The sequence below is a fragment of the Phalangium opilio genome, unplaced genomic scaffold (genome assembly GCF_054372755.1).
Source record: "Phalangium opilio isolate 3A_F unplaced genomic scaffold, DU_Popi_V2 ptg000042l_1, whole genome shotgun sequence".
Lineage (NCBI taxonomy): Eukaryota > Metazoa > Arthropoda > Arachnida > Opiliones > Phalangiidae > Phalangium > Phalangium opilio.
In genome coordinates this window covers 7,827,036-7,853,618 of record NW_028324166.1, presented here as the reverse complement: position 1 = coordinate 7,853,618, position 26,583 = coordinate 7,827,036, and the positions used below count along the sequence as shown (strand labels likewise).

Sequence of the window (26,583 nt, the reverse complement as noted above, 5' to 3'; positions counted from 1 at the left end):
GAGTAAATAGAAAGTCCCTAAATATACCCTACATTAGTTTTCAGTGTTCTAATGTAATGTAGAAAACATGCAATTAAATAATAAATAAATAAATAAATAATGGCATCGCTTTCATGACTTAATTTTTTACTATCCTAAAACTAACGTTAACGTATTTGATTCATATATCTGGCGTTCTATTTTCAACTCTTGAATAATGTGAAAAACAATTAAATTATCAAGTGTTTTTTAAATGTTTAGAATATTTAAAAGTAATTTAGCACTTTGTATAACGTGTCAGAAAAATTCCGTATTATGGATTCCCATCTCTTACCTTCCACAAGTCGTTTCGCGTAGTCACTCTTTGAGGAGATCAGTCATTCACGTGAGAGTAAAAGAAAGAACTTTAACGGCACAGCCTGATATCTCTTGCACGCGCACCTAGGAAATTGAAGAAGGGTAAATACGAAAAGACGGTTAGTGGCTCACAACAGAGATCAGCGTTGTTAACTATGGCGAGCCAAAGCGGACAAAATTCGAAATTCGCTCTCCCTCCTTAGATATTTCGCGCTCTCCTTCCTTATAATACCCTCGCTCCCTCTCTTTAAACCTCGCACCCTCCCTTCAAAACCTGCCCTCTCTTTCAAAACCTCGCTCCCTCACTTCAAAACCTTCCCTCTCTTTCAAAACCTCGCTCTCCCTCTTTTTAATACCCTCGCTCTCTCTCTTTAAACCTCGCTCCCTCTCTTTAAACCTCGCTCAATCCCTTCAAAACCTTCCCTCTCTTTCTAAACCTCGCTCTCCCTCCTTATAATACCCTCGCTCCCTCTCTTTAAACCTCGCTCCCTCCCTGCAAAACCTTCCCTCTCTTTCTAAAACTCGCTCCCTCTCTTTAAACCTCGCTCCCTCCCTTCAAAACCTTCCCTCTCTTTCTAAACCTCGCTCTCCCTCCTTATAATACCCTCGCTCTCCCTCTTTATAATACCCTCGCTCCCTCTCTTTAAACCTCGCTCCCTCCCTTCAAAACCTTCCCTCTCTTTCTAAACCTCGCTCTCCCTCCTTATAATACCCTCGCTCTCCCTCTTTATAATACCCTCGCTCCCTCTCTTTAAACCTCGCTCCCTCTCCTTATAAAAGCCTCGCTCTCCTTCCTTATAATACCCTCGCTCCCTCTCCATATAAAAGCCTCGCTCCCTCTCCATATAAAAGCCTCGCTCCCTCTCCATATAAAAGCCTCGCTCCCTCTCCATATAAAAGCCTCGCTCCCTCTCCTTATAAAAGCCTCGCTCTCCCTCCTTATAATACCCTCGCTCCCTCTCCTTATAAAAGCTTCGCTCCCTCTCCTTATAAAAGCTTCGCTCCCTCTCCTTATAAAAGCCTCGCTCCCCCTCTTCATAATAGACTCGCTCCCCCTCTTTATAATAGACTTGCTCCCCCTCTTTATAATAGACTCGCTCCCCCTCTTTACAATAGCCGCGCTCTCTCCTCGGAAAAAACGGTCGCTCTCTCCCCTCAGGAAAACGGTCGCTCTCTCCCCTCAAGATAACGGTCGCTCTCTCCCCTCAAGATAGCGTCCGACCTTGCTTGTTTTTTATCGTTGCCTTCCACAGTACATTTTTTTGTTGGGATGCGCTATTTTGCAAAGCCATACAGTTTCGGTGAAGATATTCAAACAGTTCGTGCTACTTTGCAGACGGTAGTTCAGGAGACTCATACTGCAGACTCTGTATAGGTTGGAATTATATACAAATTATTACGGATAATTACAGATAATTATAAAATAAAGTGCAAAATAAACTAAAATCTTATTATCCATATTTTTTCATGTAATACCATGCCAATTTTCTGGGTAATTTTAAAATAAAGTGACGTAGCTTATGTTTAAAAAGACAAAGCTCTGGTGCTTAACTATGCAAACGTTAGCTCACACGATTGTCAGATATTGAAGAGGTAATTTCGGAAATTAATCGGGTACAAGCATGCTTGTTGTAGTGTTTTTCGACAGTCATTTAGGCGGTCCAAAACAGTCCGAAAATTAGTGAGTGCACTTTTCGGCAAATTGCAAAATGAATTAATTAATTTTCATTAACAAGTTAATTCTAATATCAATTTTGTCTGTAAGTTGTACTCAAGCATTTATTGTGCAACTTTAGAAATAATTGCTTTTGTGTTATGAATTTAATTAACTTTAAGGTATGTTTCCATTTCTCCCCATCTCAGATTTAATAATCGGATTTTTTCTCCCAATTTTTCAGATTCCCATTTTCCCCAAAACCACGTTCCTCCCAAAGCTCTTAGATACAGAATTTAGTAAGGTGGAATTGATTAGGTTCGTTGCAGTTGTAATTGATTACATTAGGTTAGGTTTGGTTGGAATTGATTAAATTTGAAAAGGTTGGATTTGGTTGGCATTGATTAAATTTGGTTTGGTTACGTTTAATTGGAATTGATTAAATTACGTTAGGTTTGGTTGTATTATAGTTAATAAGGTTAATTAATTAATTTAGTTTGGAATTGAAAAAATAGGTTAGGTTAGGCCGCTTTCTTATTGGAAATGTTTTCTATACGTTTTTAACTATATTTGGAAAGTCATTATTTTGGTCGAATACATCTTCTTTAGCAAAATATTGCTTCTTTTATAGGGCAGGTTTCGTTAGGTTGGAATTGAAACAATTAATAATGTTGCGCTCACTCAAAAACCAAATTTTTAGGAATTTCGGGAAAAATAACTATTGGTTTTAAACTTTGAAACTTTGGACGACAGTTTAGAAACCTTCATTACACGTCTCTGTAAATTTTCAAGATATTTGAAGCGTTGAATCCGAAGAAAACACTTTCAATAAGGGCCGAGCCAACTACTTTATGTCTAATGTTAAAGTCCCATAGAGCAGATCATTTTAGCGGGCCGTATCCTAAAAAACTTATTTTACCGGTATATTTCCGTTAAATTTTTTCCCAAAATTTTCAAATACCGACGAAAAGGTAACTGAACATAGTTGGATATAAAAAGATTCTCCGAGTACGAAGAAAAAACCTGTGTATTACCATAAGTTAATTATCTTCCTCTAAGTACACAAATACGGCTGGGTATCTTCGGCAGGGTAGCGTGACGTCAGAACTTGTATGGCTCTAAGATCGAAAGAGAGAAAATTCTGTCGAGGTGCAGCCACCGAACGGCCGAGACGGTTACTAAATGTGTGGAGCTATATTTTGGGAGAGTTCACTAGCAGTATTTCTGTTAGTAGTCAAGCTGGCTATCTCAAAACTTCGTATTTTTATCTCTCGCGTAGGGTATTGGGGGAAAGCATTTTTCAAACCGAACCCCAAAATTCTTCTCTCTGGCGAGTTCGAAGCAGGTTTCAGGCCTAAAGCGTAGTAAAGAATATGTAGGAAGCGCTAGCTCATACAGCACAATTTTGTATTAATGTTCAGTTGATACATGTTACGGATAGGGTATAGGGTCTTTGTAAAGGAATCCAGACAGACACTATTGCCATAGGAAGCATAGCGTTTTGTGTGATTAGAGGAGGATAATTAACTTATGGTATTACCAAAAGTATAAAGATATTAGAACAAAAAGAAGTACAGTTCGTACAATCTTAATTGCGAGGGGGTAGACACTTCATTTTTTTGTGTAACCCTGAGTTCGAATTTTGCTGAGTTCGCAAGAGATCTTCTGAATACGAGAGAGTTCTATTGAATTCGGAAGAGTTTCTTGCGAGTTCTATTGAATTCCAAAGAGTTTCTTGCGAGTTCCATTGGAATTCCAAAGAGTTTCTTGCGTGCTCTATTGAATTCCAAAGAGTTTCTTGCGAGTTCTAATCCGCTACCACTTGCGGACGGTCTGAAAACTACTCCCATTGAGTCTAGGGCGCCATACACGGGTTTGCAGAATCACCGCCAGGGCTCGAGCGCCGCGCAATCTGACGGAAATTTTATAATAATGAATTCCAACCAAATCTAACCTTATTTATTCACTTACCACCAAACCTGACCTAACCTAATTTAATCAATTTAAAAAAAAACCTGACCTAACTTAATTTAATCAATTTCAACCAAACCTAACCTGAATTTATTTATTCAAACCCAGTGAAACATTACTTCAATAAATCAAATCCAGTCAAATCAAACCAATACTAATCTAATTTGTTCAATTCCAACCAAAGATAACCAAATCTACTTTAATCAATGCCAACCAAATCCAACCTTTTCAAATTTAATCAACTCCGACCAAATCTAACCTAATGTAATCAATTACAACTGCAACGAACCTAATCAATTCCACCTTACTAAATTCTGTATCTAAGAGCTCTGGGAGGAACGTGGTTTTGGGGAAAATGGGAATCTGAAAAATTGGGAGAAAAAATCCGATTATTAAATCTGAGATGGGGAGAAATGGAAACATACCTTAAAGTTAATTAAATTCATAACACAAAAGCAATTATTTCTAAAGTTGCACAATAAATGCTTGAGTACAACTTACAGACAAAATTGATATTAGAATTAACTTGTTAATGAAGATTAATTAATTCATTTTGCAATTTGCCGAAAAGTGCACTCACTGATTTTCGGACTGTTTTGGACCGCCTAAATGACTGTCGAAAAACACTACAACAAGCATGCTTGTACCCGATTAATTTCCGAAATTACCTCTTCAATATCTGACAATCGTGTGAGCTAACGTTTGCATAGTTAAGCACCAGAGCTTTGTCTTTTTAAACATAAGCTACGTCACTTTATTTTAAAATTACCCAGAAAATTGGCATGGTATTACATGAAAAAATATGGATAATAAGATTTTAGTTTATTTTGCACTTTATTTTATAATTATCTGTAATTATCCGTAATAATTTGTATATAATTCCAACCTATACAGAGTCTGCAGTATGAGTCTCCTGAACTACGGTCTGCAAAGTAGCACGAACTGTTTGAATATCTTCACCGAAACTGTATGGCTTTGCAAAATAGCGCATCCCAACAAAAAAATGTACTATGGAAGGCAACGATAAAAAACAAGCAAGGCCGGACGCTATCTTGAGGGGAGAGAGCGACCGTTATCATGAGGGGAGAGAGCGACCGTTATCTTGAGGGGAGAGAGCGACCGTTTTCCTGAGGGGAGAGAGCGACCGTTTTTTCCGAGGAGAGAGCGCGGCTATTGTAAAGAGGGGGAGCGAGTCTATTATAAAGAGGGGGAGCGAGTCTATTATAAAGAGGGGGAGCGAGTCTATTATAAAGAGGGGGAGCGAGTCTATTATAAAGAGGGGGAGCGAGTCTATTATGAAGAGGGGGAGCGAGGCTTTTATAAGGAGAGGGAGCGAAGCTTTTATAAGGAGAGGGAGCGAAGCTTTTATAAGGAGAGGGAGCGAAGCTTTTATAAGGAGAGGGAGCGAAGCTTTTATAAGGAGAGGGAGCGAGGGTATTATAAGGAGGGAGAGCGAGGCTTTTATAAGGAGAGGGAGCGAGGCTTTTATATGGAGAGGGAGCGAGGCTTTTATATGGAGAGGGAGCGAGGGTATTATAAGGAAGGAGAGCGAGGCTTTTATAAGGAGAGGGAGCGAGGTTTAAAGAGAGGGAGCGAGGGTATTATAAGGAGGGAGAGCGAGGTTTAGAAAGAGAGGGAAGGTTTTGAAGGGAGGGAGCGAGGTTTAAAGAGAGGGAGCGAGTTTTAGAAAGAGAGGGAAGGTTTTGCAGGGAGGGAGCGAGGGTATTATAAGGAGGGAGAGCGAGGTTTTGAAAGAGAGGGAAGGTTTTGAAGGGAGGGAGCGAGGTTTTGAAAGAGAGGGAAGGTTTTGAAGGGAGGGTGCGAGGTTTAAAGAGAGGGAAGGTTTTGAAGGGAGGGTGCGAGGTTTAAAGAGAGGGAGAGCGAATTTCGAATTTTGTCCGCTTTGGCTCGCCATAGTTAACCGTAGCCTCGCCCGTAATACTGGACAAACATCTGATTTTTCCTCTCCGTGCAGAACTCTGAATTTGGTCTCCTCCGTGACTCCTCATATATGCTCACTGAGGTGGGAAAAAACAAAACTTGTAACCCCCCAACCTTGTGAGTGAGAGGGAAATTTCTCTCCGCGCATGGGCGATTATTATTATTATTATTATTATTATTATTATTATTATTATTATTATTATTATTATTATTATTATTATTATTATTATTATTATTATTATTATTATTATTATTATTATTATTATTATTATTTTTATGCTCTCGTTTTTCAATTCTAACATCGTTCTGTCTCCGGTTTTGTGCACCAAACGGCATCTTAAGTATCCCGCTCACGGTAATTAAACTTAATTTTAAGTTTTTTGAACTATTTTTCGTATTTTGGGCGTTATTCGTTCGAATCTCCTGGCAGCAGTCTGCCATACACCTTACAAAGTTCGTGTTGTTTGTGCCGCCGGACTCATGAAGGAGCCATTTTCTATAACTGTTTTTGAGACCGTACTAAATAATCAGTAATTTTCTACTCTGGTGCTTGTGGTTTTTTGGCTATCACAATGGCATCTTCTAAGGATCAGTGTTGCTGTTGCCATGCCAATTTCTTTGGTAAGCAACAAGTTCTTTGGTGTACTAATGGATGTAAAAGCAGAGTGCACATGAAATGTACTGCGGAACAATCGTTTACATGCAAAGCTTGTAAGCGTTCATCTCAATCTTCTCGACCATCTCGCAGTCCATCACGCCGAGTTAGAAGCTCTATTGCTGTAGGCGATAAATCACCTTTAGCGGCCACCCATACTGATACTGTGCCTATGGCTGACATTCAAGAGGCTTTGCAAGAACTACTGGCACCAAATAGCCTTACTCGCAATCGAGATTCAATTTTGGATTGCATATTGCTTCAAGTTCAGTCTACTGATAAGCTGGTGGAATCTCTTCAGTCGGAAATTACGTCGCTCAGGACTCTGACCGGTGATCTTAAGGAGCGCGTAGAGGTACTCGAGAAAGAAAAATTGGAACTCACCTCAGAGTTGCTGCATCGTCGACAGGTTGATGCTCCACCTACCACATTTGTGACCAGCAGTCAGTCTGCTTCTAATGTTTCCTGTACTCGAGCTCACTACTTACTCACTTGCCAGCTCTTGCACACGGGCATCCTCATTTCCCACCGCTTGGTCCAGCTGCCACTGCTAAGCCTAATCCTACTCTTCAACGCAGGGTTGCCAAACCTGTTCAATTGGGTTCGGCTGTTAACTCGAAATTGAAAGCCGTTTCCAGACCTTCGGGACCAAGGAACTCTTTTCGCAAGGCCATATTCGTTAGTCGTTTGGAGGAGTCTCTACTTTCCAACGACTTGAGAGATATACTGGTTGACGAAGTGGGCATCACTTCGCCAATATGCATTAGACTGAAAACTAAGAATCCTAATGCTGATCTCGTTTTACGTGTCCTGCGATGATGCTGGTCAGTTCGATACCTTGTCTGATCCCTCCAACTAGCCTGTCAATTGCGTTATTGCCGAGTTTAATGGTTTCCCGCGTGATACTAGCAAACACAGTAGTGAGCTCACCAGTGCTAACGCGACATCAACATGAAAGAGCTCAAGATAGCATACCAGAACGTTCGTGGTTTGCGAACAAAATCCAAGGAATTTTATAAGAACGTTGCTTCGAATGACTATGATATCATTTGTCTAACTGAAACGTGGTTTAATGACACTCACTTTACTAATGACTATTTTCCAAATTATTACAAATGTCTTTCGTGCCGATCGATTAGATCCTCAATTTAACAATGTCCGTGGTGGTGGCGCCTTGATTGCCGTGCGGTGCTCATTTAATTGCTGTAGACGACGCGATCTTGAGGGCACCTCAGAGAACGTTGTTATTGACATAAGGACCTCGTCCTCTGGGTCTTTAATATTGGGTACCTCTTACTTTCGTCCAGCACTCACAGATGCTGACTACACGCTATACGTTGACCGTTTAGTGCGGGGCTTGGATGGCACTACCGCTGACATTGTTCTACTAGGAGATTATAATCTGCCTGGGATCGACTGGCTGAATTATAGCACTTTTGGCTGCAATTCATCTACTCGATCCAAGGCAGCTCCTATTTTCGAACTTTGTTTTAATCTTAATCTTAACCATGATCTTAACCAAGTTATTCAACCTATAACCACGGGTAATTTACTTGATTTATGTTTCACCAATATCAATTTTTTTGAAATTGGTGGGCTTGATACCCCTTGGTCTCTATTGATTCCTTTCACCCCCCATTATTGATAACTCTCCCCGACACAACCTGCTCAGTACCTCCTCCACCTGACCCTAGTTTTGTTTACACTAAAGGAGACTATGAACTCCTTTACTCTACCCTAAGAGATGCTAATTGGGGTGCTTTGCTCGAATCACAAGATGTTAATTATTGTGTTGCTTTGCTTACTGATCGTGTTATGGCAGCTATGGAGTTAGCTATCCCACGTAAGACTCGCCGTGGTTCTACTGGATTCCCTTTTTGGTATTCACAGGCTCTCCGCAAAGCTATTAAACGCAAACGGTAATTTTTTCCTAAGAAAAAGCGTACGGGCACCTTGACTGATGCCATCGAGTTTAACCGTCAACGTGCCATTGTGAGACAATTGCTTTCTCGCGACCGAACTGCTCACATTACGGGTGTTTGCCAGGATGCGTATTTGCACCCTAAAAAGTTCTGGAGCCTTGTCAATGGCAACATTCGAGAAGGCTCCAGAGCCATTACTCTTAAACTTGGAACTGACATGGTTTCAGACCCGGAACACCTGGCTTCGACGTGCTCAGAGCATTTTTCTCGTGTATCTGTTGATAATACCCAATCAGACGAACAGTATCACTTTGACTCCTCTGGCATTACACCTGTGCCGTTACACTCTTTGGTCATCTCGCGGCAGGATATACATAACGCTATTTCCAGACTTCCTAACAAATTCTCAACGGGTTCGGATGGTATCCCAGCCTTCGTAGTCAAGGGCTGCGAGGCCATTCTACTCCCGTTGCTGGACCTGATAGTGGTCGGCGTTTGGACAAGATAATCCACAGAATTTTGGTTAATCAGTTATTCATGAATAATAATCAGATAATTATTCGTGATTACATTGCATTAATCATAGACTTCCCGTGGATAATTTCAAATTATGAATAAAGATAAAACAAACAGATATTATCCTATCCTAATGCCGACCACTACTGGACCTTATTTTTAATCTTTCAATTACAGGCCCATTTCACTTCTCTGTGTATTTGCTAAAATATTTGACATAGTTATGCATAAGCATTTACAAAAGTGGTTCAATCTTTTCCCTAACGACTGTCAGCATGGTTTCACCCCGGGAAAATCTGTTGACACCAATCATGCTGCCTTTATGAACTATGTAGCTCCGGTAGTTGAAAGCTGTGGGCAAGTTGATGTAGTATATTTGGACCTTGCTAAGGCTTTTGATCGCGTATCGCATCACTTTCTAAGGGATAAGCTTTACGCCCTGGGCGTTAGCGGATTGCTGCTTGATTGGATTGGCGAATATTTAAAGGATAGGACTTATGTCCTTAAATGCAATGGGAAACTTACATATCTGTTGAGTACAATTTGAAATGTGGAGTACCTCAAGGCTCCTCATTAGGGCCTTTGCTCTTTAATATCTATATTTTCGACCTATCTTTGCTTATCCGTCATTCCTATCTCTTGCAATTCGCTGACGATAACAAGCTTTGTAAGGTAGTTAATAATGCACTTGATTGCTCCTTACTGCAAAATGACTTAAACACTGTTACTACCTGGTGCAGGAATAATAATATTCCAATTAACCCCGCAAAATCTGTCCATGTCACGTTTACTAGAAGAGTTAGCAGGACCATTATTCACTCTTATAAAATTGACGCCAAAATAATTCGCACGGCAACGGAAACTAAAGATCTTGGAACGTTGTTCGATGCCAAGCTACACTTTTCTAAACATATATCGCGGACGGTTAATTTATGCCGTCGTACCTTAGCCGTTTCACTTAAGATTTGTCGTCAATTACGCTCTCTGCGTCATTTTCGACTTTTATATCTTAGTCTTGTTCGCTCTAGGCTGATATTCGGTTGGGTAGCCAGTATCTCAAAAATAAACTAGAAGGCGTCCAACGCAAATTGGTTGAGTTTTGCCATACTTTCTTTGTATCACGTTCAAACTATAATTATACTTCATTGTTATCCATTCTTGATATTCTAAAAATTTCTGATTATGTTAGTATGAACGATTTTACCTTTCTCTTTAAATTATTACATAACATAATTCCCCTATCTGATCTATTAATGACACTTCAGTTTTCAACTCACAAAAATTTGCGTAGCCCTGACACCTTCTACATCAAACGAAATAGTTTTAACCCATTAGTTAGAATGCAAATTACATGCAATAAATTTATTAACATAATTGATATTTTCTCTGACACCCTGCAAGATGCCCAGCGCCTTATCCGTCTCGAGTTTTTAAATCAATATTAAATAGAACATTAAACATTAGTATTGTAACGCGACCTTCCATGTTGCTTTGTACTTTCATGTCTCTTGTATAATTTTAAATACTTTCGTTTTATTCTCCGTAATCTTGTATAGTTCCGTTTAATTGTCCATAATTTTCATTAATTGTCCATAATTTTCATTAATTCTCCATAATTCTGTATAATTCCGTTCAATTCTCTATAATTTTGTTTAACTCCATTTAATTCTCCATAATTTTGTTTAATTTCGTTTAATTCTGTATCCTGTAGTATAATTTGAATTTTGTGTTTTTGTATTATCCAAACTGTGTATAATCTCGTGAGTTGTGAACCAACTTTCATTATGCACAATAAACTTCTCTTTCATTCATTCATTATTATTATTATCCATTCTGAAGCTGTGCCTCAAATCGCTCAAACCGTCTATTGACAGCGAAGTTTGGTACTTATGATTCACCTATTATACTAAAATCATTAGAAGGGTGCTGAGGGAGTTAGGTAAATATCGGCTGCAAGCGTTTCTCACATCCTGCTTTTGGACTTAATTGTATTATTACTATGGGATGAACATTAATCACTGCCTTCCATTTCGCATTTTTCAACCCCTCGTGAGACTTTTGTGCCCATGCAGATTAGTTAGATTTCCCGCTAAATTCGAAATTATCGTACAATTATCGTACGCCTAAGCCAAATTATCGAATTAAGCGTCTATTTAGTACAGCGTCAAAATTATCATACACTTCGATAAAACTATTAAAATTATCACATTGTACTATATAATTATCGTACGTCTGGCAACGCTGGGCCTCTATTAATCAGTATCAACTTTCATATTCCCTTCAATCCCGAAAATGAGCTTGAAACCGTCTCTGTAGGACAAGTAACGTTAAATTGCACCGTATATTTCAAGTTAAAACAATGACAATTAAGGATTTTCACTCAAGACGAGTGAAATTCCTTCACCCAACAATTGTCTCGTAGTCATTAAATTCGGTTCCAAACTCTTTATCAATAAAAGTTTCTATACCTATAAAATGGAATAACTTCAGGTTGACACAAATTTTCGGCTTTTTTAAAGGTCTACACATATTACCATGTACCAATTGTACAAAATTTAGCTAATAAATTTCTAATTATAGCTATGAAATAGTTTGCCCTGATTAGGCCCCTAAATTTCAAACCATAGCGACGCTATTGCAAGTATCTATGCTTTAGGCATTTAGAATAGAAAAATGAATAGAACAAGTTGAGGAAAAAAAAAATAAAATAAAATAAACTTTTGAATATAATAAAATGACTTTGCTTAAATAATTTAGTTTATTTGGAATATTCATTAAAAACATTTGCCACTAATCTACAAGAGTTTGTAAATTCCCTTTGGCCATATAAGCACAGAGTTGCAGAAAATCGTTATTTAGGTCTACTGATTATGGTAACAAAAATCCTTTCTTTGCCCCGACGTCTTCAATAGAGAGCTTTCCGATGGGATAGTAGTACGTCACACCCTCCCAAGTCTTACCGCTGTTCTGGTAACCATATTGGGTGGTATCAGCTTCATTCCTGCTTTAGGGTATACCCACCAATATGGCAACGTAAATTATGTCACGAGACTCAGCTCCTCCTCCAACTGAAAGCTCTCTATAGTAAAAGTCATTCAAAATGGGTGTTATTCGAAGGGAGCAATCGAGGTAAAAATATTTACCCAATAATAATCTAAAATGTATCTTTCAAAGCGACTCGATATAGAAAAACTGATTATTTAAGAAATTTTCAATGGTTAATTTCTATTGTCTAAATTGTCCTTTTTTCCTCATAGGAAATGGTGGGGTTTGAAATCGCCGGCAATCTCTGCGCTTAGATAACGGAGTTTTTCAGTAAAACGTTTAACTTTAGGTAGAAGTCGGTCACAATTATTTTTAACGCGTTGTCTAAATGCTTTATTCCAAGTGTCGGTTTTGTGCCCGTACCTTCGAATGAGGTTAACACTATTCGAAACAGTAGTGATTTACAACGGATAATATTAACAAGTTGGGAAACGAAAATGAACCTCTTCGAGTCGAAGTGTGGACTTTCTACCCTCTTAATTACCTGAATATGCAACTATCGCTATTTATTGATAAGCAACTACGGCTTATTTGAAATAATGAATGAAAACAAACTCAAGTTTGGCTTAGGCGTTTGCTTGCATTTTCGTTCGAAAACGGGCCTTTATCCATAATACGCACTTGACTATATAGGACCAACTATGATTTAACGTATAGGTATAAGCATGGGTATGGGTTACCAAAGTGGTCAGTTGAACTTTTCTTCCGTCACTGTTTAAAAGATGCTTCTATTAATTTACTGCTTAGGTTTTCTGTAACAGCAGCTTGCTTTCAAGCTAATTATCAGACAAGTTTATTATATTATCTTTTAAGGATAAAATTTCAACGAATAAGCGATTTTTCTCAAAAAGGCTTCAGAACCATTATCTTCCGAAGCCTGCTATTTTGTTTATAGATATAGAATGTACAAAATTTCATATTCAACCCCACTTGTGTTATGTACAAGTTGGGAAAACCAAATTATTACCCCTCCGAGTCGAGAGGAGAGCTAGAACTACATACAAACTTATTTACCTAGACATGCTTAGAGTATGCCTCTTTCGCGGTTGTCTGGAAATTAGGGGTATATAAGGCATCCGATTCTGAGTAAGTGATAAGAAAAAGCGTGTTCGTATGGACCTTGATGGAAGCCCCGCCTTTCAAAGGCTAGACGTTTCTCGTAAACCTAGCCTATCCGACCCTATCGCCACGTATGCATTAAGCCCACCGATCATAATGGAGTAGTAGCCAATGTGGCAGATTCGTATCCGTGTAGGATGGACAATGTCTAAAGCATTATGGTGTTTAGTATCCAGTAAGTTTAAACAGGTGTCCAAGTGGGGTGGACAAAGACCAGAAGATGGGGGTGCTAGACAGATTGGTGAAGATAGATAATGGAATAGTGTCCAGTTTAAGTGTGTTATTAGACCTAAGTTGATTACAGTTTTCTTGATTTCCGTGAATTATGAATTTGTTCTAGAAATTGAAAACAAACAAATTTTCTCCGATTTGCTAACTGTGAACGTGGTCCTCTGGGGTGTAACAACAGACAGACAGTCAGGAAGATAGATACGTCGAGAACAGAACCTCTCCGTAACATGCGTCACTCGTAGAGGTAAAAAAGCCAAGATCAATGTCTAAATAAACGTGATATTATACATCGCCATATCGGTTTATTTGAAAAAGTAGAGCGAACCAGTTAGACGCACGAAATTCTCACCGCCTGTTAACCCTTAGGTTAAATTCCTTTATTTTTGCAAAACATTTAGCGTTATTCATCTTGAGATGGGTTCAATTGTTTTAGATGACCTCTGTGAATCTCCATTTTGGGTATGTTACGTTTTATTTTTTGGTTTTCAGGGCTCTGATTTAATAGCTATGAAATTGTGTTATAATATTATAATATTAGGCGTGTGTGTACAATTATGGCGAGTTTAATTATTTTCAATAGGACGCCAATTTGACATGGTACACTGATAACCCGGATTTAACTCCTTGTTTTCAAAAAACCATCTTGGTCTGGGTGCCATGCGCAGTACTATGGCTCTTACTTCCATTAGAAGTTGCGCTAATCGCCAATTCGAAACGTCTAAGCGCCCGTTGCTCTCGTCTTTCCATTGAGAAAAGTGTAAGTCCTTTTATTCCTATTGAGGCAGGATCATCGTTGTACGGCACAATTTGCACTGTACAGTATGAGCGTGTTCTTGGTACTGTTTAATCGTTCCAACCGAAAAGCTCTTAAAACGAAGGTACTACTTCTGCTTTGTTGTTTCAGTTTTTGGCTTTGTTACTCGCCGCAATTAGCGTTTTAAAATTTGGTAGACAAATTTACCATGGGGATTATCAAATCGTTGACAATTTGGCGGTCGGCCTTGAATTTGGAACTTACGTAAGACATTAAAAAAAAGTCCACGTCTAATTTTTCGATGAAATAAATTGAACTAGCGTGTTGTAGATACTGGCGTTGTTCCTCATAATTTACGGCAGAGGGGGTGGTCCAGTGTTGTCCGGAATCCTGACATGCTTTTGGTTCCTCTTAACACTAACGAAAACTATCACACTGAGATCCACCATCATGAAATACTATATACACGTAAGGCAAGGTTTTCTATCCATTTTTAGCTAGGAGTGGTTATGCAATAACCGGACTAGCTTTTGCGATACTAACATGTGTGTCTTGTGCTTGTCTGTGAACCCCGGGTACACCAAAAACAAGCGTGGCTGGAAACGGATTAAGGCACTTTCGACCTTGCGAAACAAAATAAATTAGCTGAAATTGGGTCCATCATATGAGTTAACAGGTGTTATCCTGACTTCGGATATACGAAAAACATGTTTGTCAAGACCCTAGGGTTGGCAGGCGGGAATACATGCACTGGGGCTAGAGTGAAAGAATAGTTTTCAGGGTAAAAGGGCACTATGGTTGGGTTGGTGTTATTTGCTATATATATTGGACACAAAGAATGACTAATACAGTTCTTTGATCACGCGAGTACTCCAACCGCGTTGGATCATCTCGTACATCACCTTATCGAGCTAGAAAACATAAGAAACTAACATGTATTAAGCACCACCAACCACAACTAGCTAATACGGAAATCTTAAATTGCGTGACTTGTATAGTGATAATGATAACGGATAAATAAATGTTTCAGCGCAACAAAGATGACTATTTTGGGTTGGTAATTCAGTCACTAATTTACCCTTTAGTAGTAGTTACCCTCGTATTACACTCACTGACTGACAACGAGGTTGACGATGGGAAACAAACGTGTTCAATGGAGGACAAATTGGTAATATTCAAGATTTTTTTAACATCATTCGAAAGTATTTCTAAGAGCTACAGTTTCTTCATTACTTGATATTGCCGTTCCCGAATTTTCTCTCTTATTGAGATTTTAACCTAAACAAGTGTATTATTTTAAAAAATTTATAACTATAAATATTATAACTTAAAGAAATCAAGAGAAGATTATGCGTCGTTTTGTTCACGCATGGTACATTCATGGCTTACCAGGTAAACCTGTTCTTCTCGTGTATTAACCTTAATTGAAAGAGTTATTACATCGAAGCTGATTGTATTTGAACAAAAATTCTTACTTCTAATTTTTTCTATTAAATTCTTCAATTGTAGCACCCTGTGGAAAGGTTGGAAGAGAAGCCTCGAGCCATCGGACGTATTCGAACTGAATGACTCAGAGCAGGCGCTGACTGTCTCACGCCTTTTCGAAAAACACTGGAAGACCAAAGCTATTGCTAAGACGAACAATTCCGGTGATGAAAAGGAAAGCTTTTCGGGAAAACGAATCGGAACAAAAAGTCAAAGCAAATCCATCACTTGGTCCTTGTTGAGGACAATCGGTCCTTGCTTGGTTGCTGGAGTGGTCTTTCAATTTCTTTCCGACGCAGTGTCTATCGGTCCGGCCCTTTTGACAGGGTAATCAATTTTACTTTTTCAGTCATGTATAAGAAACTTCATCCGTGATTATTTTTGGCAAATCAAAAAAAATAAGATCAAATATAAAAAAACCAAGATTGTAAATGATTATATCACCTAAAACATGAAGCTAAGTTCTTTGGTTGCTGTGAGTTGGTTCTTTGCTTTTCTAAAGGGTAGAGAGTCCTATCACTTGAGCAATAACATTTTCTGTTTCTATTTTATAAATCTGATCCAACCAGAGGTTAATATGGCTGGAAACGTTGTAATTAGTTTAGTAAACTTTGGAACCGAGTTAAGCAGTGCACTCACTTTTATTTTCAGTTCCATTATTGATTATTCTATGAGTGAAGATCCTTTATGGAAGGGCATATTCTACACTTGCCTTTACGGTTTAGCCGGTCTTTTGCAATCCTTGTTGGAAGAAGGCAGCGCCATTTTCCACACCAAACTAGGACTTAGACTCAAATCCGCCACCATGTACGTTCTGTACAAAAAAGTGAGTTAGTGATATCGTGATAGTGTGATGCTAGTTCATTACTGAGATTCTTTGAAACAGACATTTCGCTTGACGAGCAGCGATCGACGTGACTTGACAATGGGGGAAATACTGAACACGATGTACGTGGACACAAACAGATTCCAAATTCTGTCACCGCAACTGGGCCTCTTGTGGTCGGTCCCGGTACAATTAGTACTGTGTTTCACCTTCATGTATCGAGAACTGGGCTATTCAGCTTTTGCTGGTATCCTACCTATTTTCGTTCTACTTCCGCTCAACTATATCAGCACTAAGAAATACAAAGAACTGCAGGTAAATGCTATCCAACTAAAACACTACTAGACTGTTATCGGAACCATAGACATAAAATAAAAACAGTCTCCAGTTGTACGCGTCAATGAAGTGTTAACAGCAATTTATAGTGCGTCTTTTAAAAGAGTTGGCATTTTAAAAATATTGGCCGGGAGAAAAAGAAAAGATAGTAAATATTCCGCGCATGCGATATAATAGGCATCTCAACAGTTCGTTAAATATTTTCCAAAAGTGTCCCACTGTAGAATTCCAATATTATACTTCTCTACCCTGTTTTTATTAACTTTTCTTGGCAACGATGTCATTACTCGTTCTATATTAATTTTTATGGGAGTTTTCACGATTTCAATTGCAATCTCGTTTCTTAGATTGAACTGATGAAGCAGAAGGACAACAGAATGAAAATGATGAGCGAAATCTTGAACGGAATCCGCGTCTTGAAGTTGTACGCCTGGGAGAGATCATTCCAGAGAATCGTTCTTGAAATCAGAAAGAAAGAAATTGCACTCATGAAAAAACAAGCCCTCTTTCAAGGAATAAATGGCTTTATATCTTCTCTAATACCGGTTTTGGTAAGAAAGTAAAAACTTTAACAAGAAGTTGTTTATTATTATCAATGATGGGGCATATGAAGGTGTAGAGATTACAGCTCCATGTTAGTTTTTTCTCCAAGGGTTCTCACTCGACTCAAAGGACAGATGTCCCTGAAATCTCTAGTCTTTTTCTGAGCTCGAGAAAGGCAATAACGCCACATTTCAGAAATGGAATAAGATCACGGGTTGAAGGTTGTTCTACTGGTGGCCGTTATATTTTTCTATTTAGCTTTTAAACTTCAGGACTTACACACTCTTTTACCTCCATATTGATTTTAAGTTACTAACGATAATGTTTCTAAATCTTCAGATTACATCACCGTGTTTCGCCATGTACGTATTAATTAACGACGATAACGTTCTCACCTCAAGGAAAGCTTTCGTGTCCTTTCAGTTGGTGCGATTACTAGCGATGTCAATGCAAATGCTTCCAGATTTAGTAAATACCCTAGTTTTGGTAAGAATTGTGTCAGGGAGGGTCAAAAGATAAATCTAGTATTAGCTTCTCCCAATTCATTTATTAACTGATTTTCGATTGTCAAAGATTTTAAAGTTTCTTGATTTTTGAAAAATTTAAACTTTGACCTTTTTTGGTACATACCTATTTTCGAATATTATCAAAAGAATATATAATATAGCAAAATGTTTCGGTTTCCCACCTTTGTGTTTGCCACAAAAAATAAGGGTATTTTCATTAGTAGTAAAACTGGCATTTGAACCCCTGCTATCTCAATTTTTTACTAGTAACTGTTAGGAGTCACTGACCATGGATAGATTTAATTTTAGAAGTAGGAATAGAGCACAGAGTAATGTGGGCGCGCGTCAAACTCCCGGATCCCTGCCACGGGACGGAGGGGTATGAAAGAAGAGGTAAAAAAGAATTGCGTATTTTCCGCCGTCCCCGTCAGCAACGTTATCAAAACGAAATTTAAGTGAGCCAATAAGATAATTTAAACTTTTCGTTACGTGTTGGAGGGAGGGGCTCTATACTGGGCTATGAGTCGGACTGAAGTAAATACTAACCGTTCTCCGTTCCTACTTCTAAAATTAAATCTATCCCTGCACTGACTACGTGGGGTAGCAATATTTATTATTGGCTGCGTTCAGCAGAGCTCACCAAGCAAGACAGCGGATTTTGGGAAACTTTTACCGGTGAGCTCTGTCGTCATAATGACGTCATAGCTTGCTGAACGCTTTTTCTAAGTCATCGGTGTTTTAAAAATGACGGTAGCGCAATAAAGCGTTCAAAGTACCAAGGCTTAACAAAACTTGTATGAAAACCTATTTATAGAGTAAGAACAACTTAATAATTAAAATTAGAAAGACTAACATATCTATTGAAATTCTCGCGTGATCAGCTAGTTTCACGGCAATTAAATAGGTAGTCCCACCAGAATCTGCAAGAGCTATTTGTAATAATTCCTCCATGTTTTTTCGCAAAGCTAAGAACTACGCGTTTTACGTCACGCGATCCAAAAAACCGACTATTTTCTTTGGTGACCGCGCTGGCTCAGCGCTGAGCAGCGTGACGTCAAAGTCCAAAAACAAAATCCGTTCAGTAGGACACAGCTAAAAGCGCTGACTCAGCGCTGAGTCCGCTGAGCTCTGCTGAACACGGCCATTTAAACTGTTTAACCTTTCGCATGTTTCATTGATATCAAAAATACGGAATTACACTAAACAATTTTTAATAGACGAATGTCTCGGTAAGAAGAATTACAAACTTGTTGAGTCGTCGGGAAACCGAGCAATACGTGGAAAAGATGACTAGCGACGCCCAATATGGTATGTTAATTAATTAGGGACTTGAAATAACGTGATGATAGGTCGCTTGTTATATCCGGCAGATATTCCTACATAAACAGATAAATTTAAGTTCAAAATTATTTGTGGTTAAAAGGTAGAAGCGCAAACTTGAGCGTGGAGAAACAAACAATTGAAGGAACGTCTTCAGAACTTAATCCTCTAGTCTGGGGCTGGGGCATAGGTGTAAAAAATTATCAACCTATAATAGTTCTAAAGATATTCTGAGTGAGATATCTCTAGGCCTTGCACAAAAATAATTTTGAAGGAAACCCTGCAAGACTCAACTATCTCCTTTAACAATCTTACTTGTAAAATAAGCTAATCAATATGTCGTTTTTAAAGAGGATTTAATGGACTGAAGTCTCTTATAGATTGTTTCCAGATATTTTTATCTAGCCGCTTACTATTGGTCAATTTTGACCAGTGTTAAAATAATTTTCTTCTATAACAATTTCAGCAATTGAGATTAAGAAGGGAACGTTTCATTGGAACCTGGAAGAGCCAGTAGCGGCGTCTCTTTGGGACCTCAATTTGACTGTTTCACGTGGTTCGTTGGTAGCCGTGGTGGGTCCGGTGGGTTGTGGCAAGTCTTCCCTTTTGTCCGCTCTGTTATCCGAGATGCAGAAGGTGGAGGGAGAGGTGAGAGTGACTGGGAGAGTGGGATACGTCACTCAACAACCCTGGATTCAGAACGCCTCACTCAGAGAGAACATTCTGTTCGTTGACGACATGGACCAGAAAAGGTACCACAACGTCATACGCGCTTGCGCCCTACAACCGGACTTCGGCCAGCTACCCGCTGGCGACCAAACGGAGATCGGAGATAGAGTATGTATTATTGAAACATAAAATTGTTGTGAGAAAACAATTGAATTATGAAGAAGCGGCGTCGGAGTTAAAAAGCAAAAAATAAAAAGTGAGGTGAAGTCATTGATAGTAAAAAAACTAGTATAATCAGGCTTTCGCAATCCTATGCAATGTCCGTTTATTCGGGCGGGAAGGAGTAGAAAAGGAGAGGAATTTGGGAAAGTTGGTTCTAACTAATCATTACGAGATTTTTTTGAACATAGTACATTTTGTGATAGTTTACTAATTTTACATGATAGGGTATCAACTTGAGTGGTGGTCAGAAGCAAATAGTGGTCGGCGTTTGGACAAGATAATCCACAAAATTTTGGTTAATAAGTTATTCATGAATAATAATCAGATATATATTCGTGATTACATTGCATTAATCATAGACTTACCGTGGATAATTTCAAATTATGAATAAAGATAAAACAAACAGATATTATCCTATCCAAATGCCGACCACTAGAAGCAAAGGGTCAACGTGGCCAGAGCAGTTTATCGTGATGACGATGTCTATCTCTTTGATGACCCTTTGGGCGCGGTTGACTCACATGTGGCTAAATATCTGTTCAACGAAGTCATCGGACCAAATGGATTACTTCGAAAGAAAGTAAATAACGCAAATCTTAAATTTATTATGAAAGTTCTTAGCGTGCATTAATCTAAATGAGTTGTCGACGTTTCGTTTCGACTAAAACCATATAGTTGGTGAAAATGGCGTCACGGAAAGTAATCAGTGTCTTTACCGTGAAATAAATTTCCGCTGACTTCTCGTATATACATATTAATTTAAGCTGCATACATTTTGATTTAAATCTGCATAGCAACTTCAATAATAGCGGGTCGAAAAGTGATCGAAGTATGTAGATGCTGAAAGTCTATAGCTATAGAAATAAACCCTTATGAGTGACTCGCTTTTGAAAGTTCCATCTCTTCTGAAATTCTTTGCAAGCTCTACAATTACTATTTCAACTTGTTACAGACGAGAGTTTTGGTGACGCACAACTTAAGCTTCATCCGAGAAGTGGACGAGATCTTCTTCATGAACAACGGACAAATCATCGAGAGGGGAACTTATGACGAAATCATGAGTCGCCAAGGAATGGCCAGAGATTATTTCGCGCAACACATGAGTGACGAGAATAAAGAAGAACCGTCGTGAGTTAATTTGCAGCTATATCTAAACTTGCTACCGCCAGTACGTAGTAGACCAGTTTTGAAACAAATGATGTTGTTGTTACAATCCAATGTGTACAGATTGGTGTCTAAGTGGGATAGACGATAACTAATGGATGGGAGAACTAGTAAAAGAATAATGGCTGAATATTGATTAGCGCTTAAAAAGATAGATTACGTTATGAAATACATTTCACCTAATTTCTGTGAACTGCGAACGCGGTCCGGAAATTGTGAATACCTTTGCTCAGATTTGCCAACTGCGAACACTGTGCTTGTGTAACAACAGCAAACATTTAGACAGTCTCGTCCAAAGTAATACTTCTTCGTGACGTCATCGTCACTCGGAGAGGTTTAAAGCTTTAAGTCGTAGAAATTAACCACTTACAAAGCAAAATAACCATGTGGCGTGTACTAACTGTAGAGATAGCATTATTTTAAAAAATTAGAATTCTTTCAAGTTGAACACGCTTTGCTAATTTATGAATTTTGGTAATAAAATATTTTTAGTACGTTAACTATCAAAGCTGACAGATTTCATCTTCCATCAAAAGGAAAAGTCGCAATTGAAGATGAGACAAAACTCATGACTATAGAGACACTCAAAGAAGGAAATGTATGTACTCTTAATATAAGAGGGGTATTTGGACTTTTCTTGGCTTCTTGAGAACTAATACTGTCTGCAAAAATTTTTCCTTTTGGAAATGTTATTCAATCCACTAATATTGGGTATTGGTTTAAACAAAAATGTCCCATAGCAGCATTAAATTGAAGGGCAAAACGAACTGTGGTGGGATATTTTTTGGCTTTGCACAATTATAAATTTTGAAGAAAACCCTGAAAAGGCTCAACTATCTCATTTAAAAATCTTTATTGAAAAATAAGCTAATAAACATATCGTTTTTAATGAGGATTTAAAGGCCTGAAGTCCCTTTTAGATTGTTTCAGATATTTTTTAACTAGCCTCTTACAATTGTTAAATTTTCCAGATATCCGTATCAGAATACAAGCAATATTTTAAAGCCTATGGTATAGTCTGGTGTGCTATCTTCGAAATGACAGCCACCAGTATTGCAGTTTTTAGTTTCGCGTCCGTGTACTGGCTGTCACTGTGGTGCGCGGACTCCAAGGAAGATTTTAAAGCGAACCCAGACTTGAAGGCAACCCGTATAGCGGTCTTAGTTGTTCTTGGTCTAAGCCAAGCCATTGCGGTGTTTAACGCTATAATCATAAACAATTTTCGCTGTTTACGAGCGGCAAACTGTCTACATGAGAAAATGCTTGACAGTGTATCTCGTTCTCCCATGTCCTTCTTCGACACGACCCCCGTTGGAAGGATACTCAATCGTTTCTCCCAAGATATCGACGCCCTTGACCAGCAATTACCTTCAATGATATTAAAAACGAATAGAGGATTGCTATATTTAGCTGTTTTCCCTTTAGGAATTGCAATATATTTGCCATTATTCATAATTCCATGCGTTGCTGTTGTCGTTGGATATTTTTTACTTCAGGTAGGAACTCGATTTAAGTTTTCTATCATTAGTAAAATATTTAGCATCAAATATGTGAAATCGCATACCGCTTAATGTGTTTTGGCACATATATATTTTATTGCAAATGTTAAAGAAGGCATGCACATCATACAGTCTGCACTCATCGCGAACAATGCTTGGGGAATTACTTCATATTGTCGCATTTAAAATAAAAACATTTCACGCATATTTTGCAGCGTTTTTTGATGTCGAGCAATCGTCAGTTGAAGCGGATAACAAGCTTGAGAAATTCCTTCTTGTTTTCCCACGTGGGAGGATCTGTAGCTGGCAGCACTGTCATCAGGGCGTGTGACGCCGAAGAGAACTTCGAAGGACAGTTTCTGAAACTGATCGACGAATGCACTGCCGCTAACTACATGATGAACATGGCCCAAAGGTATCTCATTCACTTAATTTTTTAATTCCGTCATTAAAGCCTTGCTTCAGTTGAGTCTATTTCGTTTTGGAGCGACATCTTGTCAACATCTACGCTACATTTTTACCTTTGACTTGAAAAGCGCTGCGAACGCAATGCAAATCGGACATTCCAAGTCGCTACTCAAACAATAAAATGCAATTTCTTTCCAGATGGCTTGCAGTACGCTACAATATTTTGGGCAATTGCTTGATGTTTTGCACCGCAATTTTCATTATTTTGAGCAAAGGGACTCTGCCTGCTGATTTTGTAGGATTGATCTTGTCTAATGCCGATCGGGTAAGCGATACCAATAGAGTCAAAGCGATTAAATCAAAATCTATATTACAAGTTAAATTGAAAATCTCGGCTGGTTTTCCGTATATACTGAAGTGAAACGTCGGTAAAGTGGGACGAAACTATAGGACCAATAGTTAATTAATTAAAAAGTATTTTGAGGTGGAATTGTATGCTGCGGTTTTAATGGGAGATTGGTATAGCGAAGCGAAGCAAAATATCACCTTGTCAAGTTTAATAACAATGTAATTTTAAGTTAGGTATACCGGCCGCCGTCATTATGATTTTTCTTAAAGAATAGACGCTATTTTGTTCACCATTCCGGTACGTTTTCAAGAATATGTTAAATTGTCGTTTCATGACGTGGCCCTTTTAGAATTTTATTTAGGTTACTTTGCTGATGATTTGCTGTGCTTTTATATTATAACCGATTTTGGTCATTTACTCCATAAAAAATATTCCACACCGTCGTTAGTGAGAAAGGGCTGGAAACTCTCGGTTTTGCGAAAGAACCTGTTCACACCGCGATTAATGTAGAAACAATGAACTTTCGTGTTTTGCGAAGAGCGCTTCTACCAAAGTATTGTAACACCTATGCCTTTTATTGCGTCGAATTAATTGAATTTTCGGTGTTCGAACGGTATCCGAACTTACCGAATCTTATTTGATCAATTACAGAGGTAGAATTCCCTCTGACCGTTTTATAATTTTATCGACGAAACGAATCTACTAAGAGCACGATAATTCTAACTCAACTTCTAAAGTCATATTTGTTACCGCTTTCTCCATTCCCTGGTTGATCGCGAATTTTACTTTGGAAATATACCAATATCCTTACAATAGAGGCATTATCAGGTCTTACCTACGAAATACTTTCTTAAATCTTATGGCTCAAAAAAAATAAATTGCGCAGGCTTTTCGGTCTCGTGGAAAAATAATTTATTTTCTACAAACAAAGCAGTAATTAAATACTTTTTAACCGCAGCTTCTGCAAGTGTTGAAGCAATTTATCGCTGCCACTACGGGTTTGGAATCACATATAGTCTCTATAGAAAGAGTTGACGAATACTGTCGTTTGGAGTCCGAGGCCGAGTGGGATAAACCAGAATCTCAACTTTCATCTGATTGGCCTCCTCGAGGAGAAATCATATTCCTCGACTACTGTACTAGATATCGCGAAGGATTGGATTTGATCTTGAAGGAAATTGATGTCAGGATCGAAGCTGGAGAGAAGGTGGGCGTGGTAGGGCGAACAGGCGCAGGAAAGTCGTCGCTAACGCTGGCTCTCTTTCGTCTCATCGAGGGGGTGCGCGGTAAAATCGTTATAGACGGAGTGGAAGTGGACAGGTTGGGCTTGTCCGATTTGAGGTCGCGGCTGACCATCATTCCCCAAGAGCCCGTTCTTTTCTCTGGCACACTGAGACTCAACGTTGATCCTTTTGGACACGAAGATGACCAGCAACTATGGGTCGCCCTCGAACACTCACACCTGAAATCCTTCGTATCATCACTCGAGCTGGGACTGGATCACCCAGTGGCCGAAGGAGGGCAGAATCTGAGCGTCGGGCAGCGTCAGTTGGTCTGCTTGGCTCGTGCCTTGTTGAGGAAGACCAATATCCTCATTTTGGACGAAGCGACAGCCTCGGTCGACATGGACACCGACGACCTCATTCAAGAGACCATCAAGAAGGAATTCGCCAACTCTACCATCATCACCATTGCACACAGAATAAACACCATCTTGGACTACGACAAGTTAGTTTACCAACCTACTAAATCGTCTTAAAATGATCGAGTAATTTGAAATCTCTTAACTCTTCATAGGGTGATGGTTCTCGATCAGGGCCGAATTGTCGAATTCGACTCTCCACAAACTCTCTTGAGGAATGAACAATCAATGTTCTACATTTTGGCCAAGGATGCGAACATAATCTAGATAACTTTTAAATTAAGCATCAATGTACAGATCGTTATGAGTCTAACAAAAAACCTTTATATTTTATTCTATTACTAATAGAGCAACGTCACTCGGTGTTTTTCACTTTAGTAAATAACACATTTAAAGGATCTCATCGAAATAAGATATCTTTAATCTTTGGTCAATAAATGATACCTTTATTTAAAGTAATTGAGAGACTAAAAAACGCTTTTTAAAATTGAGCTATAAGATATAACATAGAACTGAAATAGCTAACTCGTATTTTTCAGTGGGCCTATTTGACAAAAGACGTTCAGTATTTCAGCCTTAATTATATCTTTGAATAAAATGTTTAGCTAAGCATACATTTCTGAAACACATTAAATATTTTATTTCTCGTTGAAGCATTTTTTTTGCGTAAGTTTTATGATATCAAAAGCCGCAGGCAGCATGGAAGAGGTTCTAACAATTCTTAATGAAACACCCTGAGCAAACACTAGACAAACCGAAGGAATATCAAGCTAAATTATTCATCTTACGCTAACCCTACAGCCACGGCAATGATAAATGCCTAATCGTTGCAGTTTTTGTAACTAATAATGAGGAAGTACTATTACATTAGTATTCTATATATTTTTGACAACCTAACTCCGAATTTTTAAGAAAAATAAAATTCACTATTTTTAAAATGATGCACACATTTTATAATAAAATATTTTTCTTGAGGAATTATGGTGAAACAAGTTGGGAAAACCAAAATATTACCTCTCCGAGTCAAGTGGTCTACTACTACAAAGTTATTTACCTAGATGTGGAATTATTTCACTTTTTTGAAGTAAAAATTTACGAAATATTGAAGCAGTATTCCAAGCATAGCGAATATACAGTAAAGCAGACGACATTTTACATCCAATAAGGATAAATCTTGGACACATGGAAATCAGTCAATGGCAAAAAGAACAGGAAATGAAGTCTACGCTTCAGCTGACAGCTACATTCACAACTGGTTAGCAGTGTAAACACTACCGTCTCGTCTCACCTCAACAATATTCTTGGTTTGCCAACATGAGCGTCAACGTTAAATAATACCAAATCTAAATTGTAGCTAGACGCACTGATAGTCTATGCGCACCATAAAGAGAATAAAAACTCTGTAGTTTAGCCCTACTAATCTAATTGCCACCATGATCTTTTCTTCTATTATAAAATCTTAACCTGATT

At 38.5% G+C, this 26,583-nt stretch overlaps 2 protein-coding genes across 5 annotated transcripts; both read left to right on the top strand.

Annotated features, from left to right (window-relative positions):
- The first annotated feature begins 12,804 nt into the window (after positions 1-12,804).
- On the top strand, positions 12,805-20,579 carry LOC149678864 (multidrug resistance-associated protein 1-like). 4 transcript variants are annotated; one of them, XM_089836774.1, is made up of 17 exons: positions 12,805-13,334; positions 13,500-13,634; positions 13,709-13,849; positions 13,971-14,147; positions 14,295-14,408; positions 14,475-14,612; positions 15,175-15,312; positions 15,478-15,536; positions 15,654-15,956; positions 16,281-16,455; positions 16,516-16,770; positions 17,139-17,342; positions 17,674-17,820; positions 19,058-19,148; positions 19,627-19,997; positions 20,276-20,346; positions 20,445-20,579. In XM_089836774.1, exons 3-16 carry the CDS (start codon positions 13,805-13,807, stop codon positions 20,330-20,332), a joined length of 2,274 nt encoding a protein of 757 aa, XP_089692900.1. In that variant the 5' UTR covers positions 12,805-13,334; positions 13,500-13,634; positions 13,709-13,804; the 3' UTR covers positions 20,333-20,346; positions 20,445-20,579. The 4 variants fall into 4 exon arrangements, with proteins under 4 accessions (XP_089692900.1, XP_089692898.1, XP_089692897.1 ...); XM_089836772.1 differs by lacking the exon at positions 20,445-20,579 and having other exon boundaries at positions 13,789-13,849; XM_089836771.1 differs by lacking the exons at positions 12,805-13,334; positions 13,500-13,634; positions 20,445-20,579 and having other exon boundaries at positions 13,683-13,849.
- On the top strand, positions 20,495-25,572 carry LOC149678863 (ATP-binding cassette sub-family C member 1-like). Its single transcript, XM_089836776.1, has 8 exons — positions 20,495-20,631; positions 21,004-21,179; positions 21,708-21,813; positions 22,187-22,711; positions 22,930-23,129; positions 23,321-23,447; positions 24,430-25,199; positions 25,269-25,572. The coding sequence occupies exons 2-8, from the start codon at positions 21,064-21,066 to the stop codon at positions 25,378-25,380; spliced, it is 1,956 nt and encodes a 651-aa protein (XP_089692902.1). The 5' UTR covers positions 20,495-20,631; positions 21,004-21,063; the 3' UTR covers positions 25,381-25,572.
- Positions 25,573-26,583: the final 1,011 nt, after the last annotated feature.

What these genes read in the sequence shown, in the direction of transcription:
- LOC149678864 (XM_089836774.1), top strand. Translation starts at nt 13,805, where the DNA reads ATGGGTTCAATTGTTTTAGATGACCTCTGTGAATCTCCATTTTGG. An exon ending in GTACATTCATGGCTTACCAG is followed by an intron (nt 15,537 to 15,653) that starts GTAAACCTGTTC and finishes CTTCAATTGTAG; the next exon opens with CACCCTGTGGAAAGGTTGGA. An exon ending in GACTAGCGACGCCCAATATG is followed by an intron (nt 19,149 to 19,626) that starts GTATGTTAATTA and finishes TAACAATTTCAG; the next exon opens with CAATTGAGATTAAGAAGGGA.
- LOC149678863 (XM_089836776.1), top strand. Translation starts at nt 21,064, where the DNA reads ATGAACAACGGACAAATCATCGAGAGGGGAACTTATGACGAAATCATG. An exon ending in GAGAATAAAGAAGAACCGTC is followed by an intron (nt 21,180 to 21,707) that starts GTGAGTTAATTT and finishes AAATATTTTTAG; the next exon opens with TACGTTAACTATCAAAGCTG. An exon ending in AGACACTCAAAGAAGGAAAT is followed by an intron (nt 21,814 to 22,186) that starts GTATGTACTCTT and finishes TAAATTTTCCAG; the next exon opens with ATATCCGTATCAGAATACAA.